Source organism: Cyclopterus lumpus, chromosome 5 (assembly GCF_009769545.1).
Source record: "Cyclopterus lumpus isolate fCycLum1 chromosome 5, fCycLum1.pri, whole genome shotgun sequence".
NCBI classification, from domain to species: domain Eukaryota; kingdom Metazoa; phylum Chordata; class Actinopteri; order Perciformes; family Cyclopteridae; genus Cyclopterus; species Cyclopterus lumpus.
The window spans coordinates 23,266,369-23,278,009 of NC_046970.1; the positions used below are offsets into that span (position 1 = coordinate 23,266,369).

Consider the following 11,641-nt stretch of genomic DNA (forward strand, 5'->3'; position numbering starts at 1 on the left):
TTCTTCGGTGTGGATATCAGGAAAAAAAAAAACCATAAATGATTAGTTTGAATATTTCCAAGATTATGTTATCTTGCTTTTTGGGCCGATTTGGTCCAAATGACCTAAAACATCTTACATGGGTTGGAATAATTAAATGAACTGTTTGGGTTCTGAGTTCTTCGGTTTCATGGCCAGCGATTGGCCGACACCTCTACTGGCAACAATAACCAATATGGTGAAGATGTGAATACACGAGTGCAAAATGTGGAGCCGCTGAATTCTTCCTTTCTTGGGGGTTAACTCACGAGAAGCTTCGTACATCTTTGTTCTTTGTTTCCTTTTTTTGTGTTGTTTTTGTTGAGTAACTAAGCTACAAAACGTGAGTTATTTAAGGTAAAGAAAAATAAAATCAGAAGTTCCCAGTATGTAATACGGTGCCAATATGACAAGAAAAGAAGAAGACATTTTAGTTGATTGGCTATTCTTTTATTATTGGACACTTTATTCTCTATGTGCATGTTTGCTTGGACACATTTTTATAATCCTAAAGGGGACAAAAAGACTCTCAAAGTTATGCCAGCAATTCATTCAATTTAATTAATAATATGTGTACCATTTTAGCACCTTTATGAGGAAACTTACTGTGAAAACATTTGGTATATTATTCAGAAAAGAAGTATTCACATTTAAAACTGCAAAGCTGTCAATGTGTGATTATTATCCCAGTTTTTTTCAAACTTGTTAAAACCTAAGAATCACACATCATCTCATCATCTACGGTGTGAGAGTCAGCGCACGCTTTGTCGCTTCCAGAAAAAGTTGGATGTGTAACCTTTTCACCAGGTTCCCTTCGGTCCCCCCCCCCCCCCCCCCCCCCCCTCCCCCGTCTCCGGTGTTCCAGAACCTGCTGCCTGCGGTTCATATTTGCAGGCGTCAGAAGGTTCTCTGAGGCCCGTGTGTATGTGTGTTAGCACGTGTTCGTGCATACGGATGCATAATAAGACTTTCCAAAGAGGGGCCCGACGTCGTGCACAAACAAATGACACGGCTCTTACCTCAAGGACTCACGGCAGCTCGTCTGAGGACAACAGACCGTTCAAGCTAACCGGCGTTAACGCTTTGCAAATGGAGGAAAAGTCGTCAGGGGACAGAAACCTTGACTGCTAAATCACATTCCGTGTGTACTACTTAGTACTTTTATGTAAATTCAATCAGGTGCTGTTACATTCCAGGTGCGTGCGGCGTTACCGCTCCAATTACTCCAGGAAAGCGGCAGCAGCTCGGAAAAATAATTCTTTTATGAAGCGTTTTAACATTTTTGTGTCTTTTTTTTTTTTAAAGTCGAGTGCTTTCGTACCTGCTGAAGTGGTTAAATGAGTATTGACACGTTTGGTTTAAAAATAAAAAATGTGCGGTGAAAAAAAGGAAGATGAAAGTCTAAAAAAGAGAAGCTAGTAGCGAGTAGAAATATGTGTGTGACGGAGAAAAGAGAAGAACAATACGAGAAAAGAATAGAGGGAGTAGTCGAATGCTTCATATATCTGACGTACACGTCGTGTGAATCCTGTAGTCCATCTGGAAAAGCTTCATGCAACACGTGTTCTACACCGATCTTTATTTTCAAGATCAAAGAAAAAACCTCAAACTCGTCCGGATGAAATTACAAATCAAGAAGCAACCCAGGGAATGAAAAACAGCAACAAACACACTCATGTCGGAGAAGCAGAACACAAATGTTTTTAAAAAAAAAAAAGAATCGCAAACGCAACACGCAGCCCCAAATGTTTCATCTTTCGCTCTTCTAATCGTCATAGTAACAGTCTTTGTATCTTTTGAAAACGCCTTCAGAGCGACAGGCGTTAAGCCGAAGCCGCCGCTGCCAGTTGCTGCAAATGAAACGGCAGAAAAACAACCTTCTTTTTTCACATTTCTACACTTTAATAGGGGAATCGAGCTATATTTATTTCACATTTTTTACACTCTCTCTTTTCCATGGCCGTAGCGAATCATTTGTCATGTAACACCCTTCCTTCTGGAGTTGCCTTACTAGAGTAACCCTGGTGGTGCAAAAATGCTTTTAAATATATATGTGTGTATACAATTTTATTAGGACTGGAGTCGCAGAAACAATAGCTGCCGCCTTAATGCAGGTCGCCTCACAATCGACACGGCGGACACCATGTGGTGTGTTATATATATGTATATATATATATGTATATGTGAGGAGGTTCTCATTGGCTCAGTTGGTGTGGAATGATGTTCTTAAAGAAATGAGGAGCCTCCTGTGATCGACGGTGATGCTCAAAGTGGGGATCGGGGCCTCGAGGGGGTCCTCGATCCACATTTAACACAATGATAGAATGATTGAATATTTGTATAACGTGTAAAAACATAATCCTTTCAGATAAGCGACAACAATCTTTAAATTAAACTAATCTGTAGACCCCCCCCCCTCCCTCCTTTTGCAACAGGATCTTTTCGCTCTCTATAACGTGACCAACGTCGTTGCCACATGTCCTCTCTGTCGCGTCGCGTCATCACGATTTCCAAACAGGAACTCAAAACTCCCAAAAAGAGAACTAACCGACTGTAAAAAAAAATCCAAATGATGCAATCAGTCAGTGACGTCCACCCCGCTGCCACCGCGGCCGCTTCTCTTCCCACTCTAAGCGCCGCAAGTGAGTGGCGTGCAGAATTACCCGGTAAAATATTTAATGTGATGTGGATTTCGAGGTTTCGTTTCATTAAACATTTGCGGTGTGACAGAACTGTCTCAACACATAACGGATCGACGGCTCAGTGTGTGCTCTGTAATCTATTTCAGTTTTACATTACAAAAAAAAGAAAGAAATCTTCATATTTTATTATTTTTTCTTCTCAAAACTCTGTTTTAATGTAGTAAATACGACTTTGCATGTCATCAAGTGAGCGTCTTCGCCCTAAACATCACAGCTCTCCTGGAGTAAGAAGTACAAAAGGCACGAGGCTCCTTCTAAATCTAAAAAGGGCTCGACTCTGATCCTCCACTCCGGTTCTCTGTTGTTAGAACCGTAAAGCGGCAATAACAATAATTACTTGTACCGCCGATCACAAAGAGGAACAGACAAGAGGTCTGTAAGTGCCACGTGTTTAAAAAAAAAAAAAAGTTAACTGACACAACTGCTCCATTTAACACTTCCCTACTAAAATAGTAGGCGGTAACACAGCAGGGGGTGGAGCAGTGTTTCCTCTGTATTTATTCAGCAGTGAAGTGCCAGCTCAGCAGAAAAGAATGTAAATGGCTTTAATTACGCCACATCCCCATTTAAAAAAACAAAAAACAAACACAGCTAATGATTTAGCATAACATAAAGTATTCATTCTGCCGGCAGTGCGATCTGCAGCGGACCGACTTGCGTACGAGAACACGGGGACGGATCGACTGAAAGAAGTGAGAAGAAGTGAGAAGAAGTGAGAAGAAGTGAGAAGAAGTGAGAAGAAGTGAGAAGAAGTGAGAGCACGGTGCTGCTGCTGCACCGTCCCGGGTTCTCTCAGTATGTGCGGACGGCTGGTTTGCTGTCCTGGGCCTGGTTGAAGGGATTGGCCGGCCCGGATGACTCGTCCTGCTGGTCGATGGACTGGTAGGCCTCTCGGTTCCGTGACACGGAGGGGAAACCTGCGGGGACAAGCCACACAAGTCTTCAACACGCACCAACCCTCGTCTCTACGTCCACGATCCGCGTGATCAGCTGCTTGCTGTGCAGCTTTAATTGAAATTGACCGTTAAAAATGTCATGTGATCAGAATCTTCCGCTACGTGTTTACACCGTGCAGGCGACTTCCTGTCTGCCGTATACTTTGTGCACACACGCGTTGCACTGAAGTCTAGGAGGGCCGTCCACTAATCCATCGGAAAAGTCTTAAAAGACTCCCTACGGTGCTCTAAAAACAAACTCGGCCAGAATACCAATGACGTCTTATTGGAAGTTCAAAAGAAACAAACATGCACATATTAAAGCTAATCAAACAAGCACTTCCATTGCAGACGGTTTAGATAATTTGCAAAAGAGATTATATATATATATATATATATATATATATATATATATATATATATATATACACACACACACACACACACACACACACACACACACACACACACACACACATTCATTTGACTAAGAGTGCACAACTGATGTTTATGATTTTTATTTTAAAGCATGAAAAAATACATTGATTATTATTTTAAGTACCACGCTGCTAAACAAGCCTCCAATAACTTACGTCTCACTCCGAGTGTGCATTTCAAACAGGTCCCATTCATTGTTTATTATAAGTCATCATTACTTTAATTAGGCTGATTTGAGAATGTGCACCATCATGCAGCTCAGACAGATTATACACGAAGACAAATGAGGCGTCTGGAGAGTAGAAATATGAATAATACATAGATGCAAACTTTCAGAAACATATAAAGTCAAATAAGTCAATAGACGTAAATATAAACAAACTTTAGTGACAAACACAGCTACGCACAATGGGAGGGCAATGAAGACTGAGTTGGGAATTGACAGATTTAATTAATATAAATCACTAAAAAGAGAAAGATTGACAACAGAACATCAACAACAGAAAATTGGGAAATAAATAGTCAGTTTATTTTTGTTGTTGTCCTGCTGCCTGATGTGTGATCTTACTTCCTGTGTGGGAGGGGATGGAAGAGGATGATTGGAGAGGAGAAAATGGTAAAAAAAAAAAAAAAAGGAAGAAGCCGGGAATCAATAGCGGCGGCAAATAAAGGCACTGTCGGCACTATCCGTAGTACATCGACTGTCCACAGAGGTCTCTAAGTCTGAGAGGTCAAAAGGTCAGCAGAGAGGAGAAAAGACACAAGACAAACAGTCAAATCATAACAGGAAACACACGAGACGTGAGACATGACAGGCTGTGAGGTTGGAAATGACGACGTGCAAGAAAAGAACAGGGAGGTGTAGGTTTTGACAAATTACTGCATCAACTGGGGAATGCTAAGCCCCGCCCTCCCCTAGTTACTGATGCCGTGTCAAGCTGTATGTTCTAGATCAGTTCGTGTTACAGCGATGGATCGTACCACATTCAAAGACGGGAGTTTTGGTTTCCATGATTTTGAACAGTTCAGCAAATGAGAGACATCGGGCCCCAAAATGGGCTCAAACATTCTTTAATATTGTTATCTCGAGATCACGAGTTAATTACATCGTTATCTAAAAAAGGAACAAGCTTCGTCTTCTCAAGATAATTATGTAGTTAACACGAGAAAATAAAAAGGTCCCAATGACTGCCCTCAAGCCTCAAGCCTCAAGCCTCAAGCCCAGATCCCACTGTGGAGGAGTGCTGCAAAGTGGATGTGCTCGTCCCGTACCAACCGGTAACCCCACAAATGAATGACGCTAGCTAACTAGCCTCGAAGCTAACGATCCCATACACTCTTCACACTGCTTCAGGTGTGCCTCGTGATAGCAACCCTCGAGCAATGTTCAGCCGCGGTTGTATTTAGCGAAACACAAGATTTAAAAACCGGCATAAAAGAGAGCCGCCAATCAAAATGAATCCACCAGGCTTCTCACCTGATTGCCAGGTTCCCACAGTGCTTGTCGCAGCGGGAGGGGGGGGGGGGGGGGACCGCGTGCTAATGGCGGCGACGCAATCAGACGGCAATTTAAAAAACACACGTCGTGATGATGCTCTCATCAGTCACCGCGCAAGCCAATCACGGGCCTAATGGATGTACCTGCTGCGGGTCCCTGGCGTTAAAGAGTAAAACCACAGATTAATCAATATTCAATTATCCTTCAAAACAAGACCGGTTGCAACACAGGAGGAATTTCATTACTCTCCCCCCCCCCCAACGGTGTTGTGTAATAAATTCCTATTTTAGCCGGCGACATGACAGTTAATGATAAATCAAAACGTCCCAACACCACCTGGTTTATTTTTGTCACTTTTTGTTGTTCTTTTTTTTCCGAAGGCGAGAAAAGTTCTCTAGCTTTTTTCACCCCGCAGCCGTCAAATCACGAAACGCAAACGTTGAATATGGACGTGTTTGGTTCGTCCATCAGCTCAGTGGGGAGTCCAAGTCCCCCAAATTCAATGGCCATGCACGGCCAATCAAAGAGCTCCTCTTGAGTTTCTCACGACCGGTCAATGGAAGAAGTGTACTTCTTAACTCAACGGTCGAGAACGTCACAAAATCTCTATTTTCGGTGCACAAACGTTCAACAAATCGAGTGCCAGTCTTTCCATCACGGCGGATCAATTATTTCAAGTTTCTTTCCATCCTTTAACATGTCCGGCGGTCGGGGCGACACGCAAGAGCGATGAGCGACGATTTCCTCGCCCGTTTTTTTTTGCTGCGTTTAAAAAAAAAAAAAAAAAAAAGGTCTTGTGACTGTAACCTTCTTTTTTTTTTTTTTTGGTAGGGTGAAGGAAACCTCCGATATTTCTCACTTTCTCAAAGATGCATGCACTCGCGAAGATTTTTGTATGTAATGAGTCATCTGCTCCTCAAAAGAAAGGGTGGAATTAGATCCCACTTACATGGATTCCATAGAAGACATTAGCTGGAACATCTGCTTCTTCCTCATAACCGGGCCTCGTCGTCGTAGACAAATAATCCCTTTTCCCCCCCCCTCAAAAGTCTGCACGTTGCTGCACTTACCAAAGTTAACGTTGTAGTCGCCTCCGCGCTCGCGGTACATCTGGTAGACGAAGAAGCAGGACGCGGGTTTGAGCAGCAGGCTGAGGATGGCCATTCCCGCGCTGAAGCGGAAGCGGTTTTCTACGGCGTACTCGTTCAGCGGGTAGAAGATCCCAAAGTGGACGATGTCGGTCAGTATCGTCAGGACCATCCCCATCAGAAACTACAGGGTGGGGGTGGGGGGAGTGGGGGGGGGGGGGGGGGGGGGGGGGCACAAGGAACGCAGAAAAAGAAGAGATGCTTTGCAATAAACGGTGCGTGAAAAAAAAAAGAAGAAGAAAAAAAAAGGATAACAAATACAAATAAATAGGTAAGAAAACACTGACATTTAAAATACATCTATTACCTTTCATTATCTGCAACAATCAAATTAATACTACGGGATGAGAGCTAATAATCTATTTTATTATTCAATTTTTAGGTGTATTTATTGCACTGTTTATTTGTATTGTTTCATCTATTGGACTGTACTGTGTTTTATGAGTGTCACACATTTTATTATTATTATTGTTATTATTTCAGACACGAGAAAGTGAAGTCTGGAGTTAATAATAAGATCTAGAGCATTTATTATTTCTCACTTATTTCATCCCACAGCGCTCTCTCCTGAAGGACCCCCGGACATTTAAAGAACACAAGGTGAGAAACTCCCCGTGTGGTTACCGTTGGCAACGACAGTCAGAATGCATTAATGTCAAATGATGGATATGCTTTTGACCCTCCAGCTGTAACACAACTTCAGTCTGGGGACGCTCAGATTTAAAGTCATCAGACAGATTTTAAATTCTGAAATATCTTCGGATTGACTGGCCATGAGTTCTGGGTACATTAAGACTTTTTTTTTAACACAATGATGTTCTTCTTCATCCTCCTTTAGGAATGCGTCATGTTTATTTACCTTGTTTCTTTCTATGACTATTGGTTATGGGTATTTATATTGTTTGTAGGATTTTTTTAATACATTTAATGTTCGTTTTATTTACATATAACCGTTACTGTACAACATTTTTACTGGGAAAAGAGTAAACAACACAAACAACTTCCAGGAGCATATTAATATCTCAATGCAGTGCAAAGCAGTAGCAGAGAGCCACAATATGAGGAAAACATACAATAACGTTGTTAAATATCACCATAATGATGATTGATATATATAAACCCATAAGGGTATTCAGTTCTACCTTTCTGCTGCTTTCAGCTTAAGAAAAAACTAAATTAAAAAGAATAATTTTTTTTAAACCAATTGAACAGGTGTCAAAAATGTATGGGTCATGTGGTAGAGCTCTCTCTCTCTCTCTCTCTCTCTCCCTCCTATAGATTCCACAGACGGATAAGTTACCACGGATACGCGTCGCCGTGCCTACAGTTAGGCTCCTGTACCGGTCACGTGATGCAACGATTTGCAGGCGGAGGGCGAAGACTCACCATGAGCACGGCGTCGATGGAGTCCCTCTGTGCGATGGCCCAGACGCCGACGGCCAAAACACAGAAGTTCCCCCAGGCAAAGGAGGAGGGGAGCCACGACATGCAGCCCCTGCAGCGAGAAACACACACACACACACACACACACACACACACACACATCTCATACAGTTATACCACGTATCAAGAGTACACACGTATGGAACGTGGAGGGGAAAGAGAAGGCCTGAATCATGGTGTGAATCAGTCTGCGAGTGTGTGTGTGTGTGTGTGTCTCTCGCAAGAGGAGAGAAATTCCTCAGGTTTGTGGAAAAAGAAACGTTGCTTACACTCACCATACTGTCAGCAGCCAGTGCACCAGGACTATGGCCTAGGACAGAGGACAGAGGACAAGGAGACCTATTTTACTTCCCTTGTGGTCAAGGACACTTCAGTGATCAATTCTGACAATCCGTGTATTCTTTTTTCTCTGTTTTACGTCATTAAAAACTGCAAATTGAATCTTTTGTTTGTGTTTTGGAAGATAGTTGGACGAAAGAGGACATTTGAAGGCGTCTCTTTGAACTTTTCTCACCTTTTTAAATAGAAATAAAATAAAGAATATTAGTTTCCACTTGAAGTAACTATTAGACGCAGCCCGAGTTCAAGTCTGTCGACTCATAAAACATCGGAGCGTTAAAACTGCAGAACTTGTGATGCCATAAAGTGAGAAAGATCGATTTCATGGCTCCACACAAGTTGGTGGTTTGAATACATTTTATTTAAATTATGACGATTCAGACAAATTCACAATTTTTTTTCCCCCCTGCATGAAAATCTGAGTGAATGTTCCTTTAGCGACATTTACACATCACATGTTTGAGTCCAAGTTTCCATTAACTTTGATTAATTAAGAGTTTTCCAAACTTCTTTTGATCCTTTTATGTATTTTCCTCTAACTCATAACTTTAAGTGTTTACATATAAAACGTGGACAATGCAACTGACAATATATATTGTTGTGTGGTTCATGTGATGAATAATTCCAACTATTTTATTTCCACAGTTTATCAGTTTGATCTTTAGTTTGCATTTAAAATCTAATTGAATCATCCAGCAGTGTTTTCTCCATCTGCCCCTCACACAACTATGCAGTCTGTGCCCTTCAAGGTCCCTTTAACATAAATAACTACTCATTGGACAACAACAAAACAACAACAAAAAAACACATTGCACTCGAGGAAGGTAGTTTTTCCCCCCACAGAGGAATGTGCACCAATGAGAACTGAGCGTCATCATCACATGTGTGTTAAAAAATCACGCTGCACACGTTACAATCAAGTAAAAAAAACTCACCTTTAGATTTATGGCAGGGATTTCCATCACAGGCTGTTTGGTTGAAAGCAGCTCTTCCTTTAGGCTTCGACTTGTTGAGGGGGGGGGGGGGCAAGAGGGGTGGGGGGCCGGGGGGGGGCTGCCGCAGATTGTTTCTTCCTGCACAAACTTCTCTCTGAAGCTCCTCCCCCTTCCCGATCAGCCTGCAAACACGAACCATGTGACATCGGCCTGACTGCCTTCCACGTGACTCGCACCCTCCTTCCTCCTCCTCCTCCTCCTCCTCCTCCTCCCCCTCCTCCCCTCTTCCTCCTCCCCGCTCACATAAGGATCAACCGCGTGTCCCTCCACTGGCTCGTTATGACTCATCAGGGAATGTAGCACGTGAGCAATAAACAAAATTGTAAATAAATAAAACTGTCTTCTCAGTTTCTCTAAAAAGATTGACTATTAGTGCATTTCCAAAAATTTTAATGACGGCAAGAAAAGTATTTTTGTAGCAAATAAATTGTAATTCCACTATGTGGCTACTAACCAACTATAGCCGTAACCAAGACAACCTCCTCTTAGTCAATGTGGAGCCAAAAAAAAACAGCGTTTGTGGAGCCGGTGGACTCTAAGTAAAAGTTTGGTTAGATTTAGTAAATGATTATTGATCAAATTAGATGTTTAAGTTCCCATTTTCTTTTTTCATTTGTAAAAGTTGATCAGATTTTTGCTCCTCCATCCTTCCAGCTGCTGTGTGTCTATAACTACTGCTCAGTTTACCATTACATTGATTATGGATTCATGATCCCCAGAGGATGCCTTCAGGTTTATATTGATTGTTAGTGACCTCCTTCTCTCATTCTTTTGTGTCGAGCCAGTCAAGTCAAACAAATATATTTTTTTGTCCTCTCAGGATGAATAAAGTGAGATCTTGTCTCTTACTATCCTGCTGTGGATAGTATAACAAACTAAAATATTTACTCAACAATGAAATGATAAGAAAATAATACCCAAATTGTAATAATGTAACACGAATTTGTGATCCTTTTTTTCCCCTGACTCAAATAGATGAGAAAAACCTTACTTATACATTTTTACATTTATATTTCTAATCACGCTTATAATCTCAAGTCCAACAAAACAGAGATGGAAAATACTATCTATACATTTTTTAAATAATTAATTCCCGACATCTCTAAATTCTCTCTTCTTTTCCACACTCGATCATCCGTTATCGTGTCACTAAAGTTCGGTAACATTATCGCGGCCACCTTGATATTTGTTTTAAAGCTCTGAGGTGACCTTGAGATTCAAGGTTGAGAATAAAGGTGCACGTTCATACTCCTTGTTCATGCATTCATAAATAACTTACAGATGTGTATATATATATATATATATATATATATGCTTTTTCACTTGTGGCTCAATGCACAAGATCATGAAGCATTTGTCACTTCTCGCCGACCTGTGACGTCTGCATCTAGAGTCAAGCACATTTGACCTTTGAACTCTTTGTGAGTCACACTGGACGCCGGCAGCAGCCGCAACTTTAAAAAGGCAAATGTCAGACGGCCTACTCGCTTATTTCATGCTTCTTATATACCTGGCTCCTGCGCTCCTGTTCTCCGGCGTGAACCCTGACCTCCTGGTGACCTCTGACCCCTCCACCGACTCAAGATGTGTCACTCTGATTGAAGTGTTAATGCTTTTTCATTTGTGTGATGTCTTCAACCATCAGAGGAAGAAGAAAAAAAAGCAACTCTTGGATGCAATTGCGAATAAAAAAATTAAATAATCCCTTTTACATCCTAACCCGCTGTGACGGACTTGACGAGTGAACGCTTACACGCGCACGCCGTCGTCCTCGCCGTCGTCCTCGCCGTCGTCCTCGCTGTCATCGTCCTCGCCGTCGTCCTCGCCGTCGTCGTCCTCGCCGTCGTCGTCCTCGCCGCCATCGTCCTCGCCGCCATCGTCCTCGCCGCCATCGTCCTCGCCGTCCTTTCTATACACTCGTATGGATTTTCAACGCCTCTCATCCAGGTGATTTATTGTCTTAGAAGAATTTTCTCGCCGCTTTGTTTGCTCTCGTGTAAACTGTTGTGTCACCGGCCGCGTCCTTTTTTTTTGGAGATATCTCAAGAAGTTGGGGGGGCGAAGATAGAAAAACTTTGGCAATTAATGACTTAAATAAATCCTAAAGAAAGGGAGAAGGGCCTTT

At 42.1% G+C, this 11,641-nt stretch overlaps 2 protein-coding genes across 3 annotated transcripts in view; one reads left to right on the top strand and one right to left on the bottom strand.

The window, feature by feature from the left end:
• rnf207a (ring finger protein 207a) overlaps positions 1–3,462 on the top strand; it is a 29,784-nt gene extending 26,322 nt beyond the window's left edge. Inside the window, exon 18 of one of the 2 annotated variants that reach the window (XM_034533571.1) lies at positions 3,354–3,462. In XM_034533571.1, coding sequence (XP_034389462.1) covers positions 3,354–3,407 — 54 coding nt within the window. In that variant the 3' untranslated portion in view covers positions 3,408–3,462. The remainder of the gene's footprint in view (positions 1–3,353) is intronic. The other variant, XM_034533570.1, reaches the window with a different exon arrangement.
• Positions 447–9,546, bottom strand: agtrap (angiotensin II receptor-associated protein). Its single transcript, XM_034533576.1, has 5 exons — positions 9,457–9,546; positions 8,458–8,492; positions 8,126–8,234; positions 6,662–6,863; positions 447–3,637 (listed from the first exon to the last, which is right to left on the bottom strand). The coding sequence occupies exons 1-5, from the start codon at positions 9,481–9,483 to the stop codon at positions 3,513–3,515; spliced, it is 498 nt and encodes a 165-aa protein (XP_034389467.1). The 5' UTR covers positions 9,484–9,546; the 3' UTR covers positions 447–3,512.
• Positions 9,547–11,641: the final 2,095 nt, after the last annotated feature.

Bases quoted from the DNA above. Each gene is read 5' to 3' on its own strand.
- agtrap (XM_034533576.1), bottom strand. From the start codon at position 9,483: ATGGAAATCCCTGCCATAAATCTAAAG. The intron at 8,493-9,456 runs GTGAGTTTTTTT...CCTCTGTCCTAG, and splicing joins TCCCTGCCATAAATCTAAAG to GCCATAGTCCTGGTGCACTG. The intron at 8,235-8,457 runs GTGAGTGTAAGC...TTCTCGCTGCAG, and splicing joins CACTGGCTGCTGACAGTATG to GGGCTGCATGTCGTGGCTCC.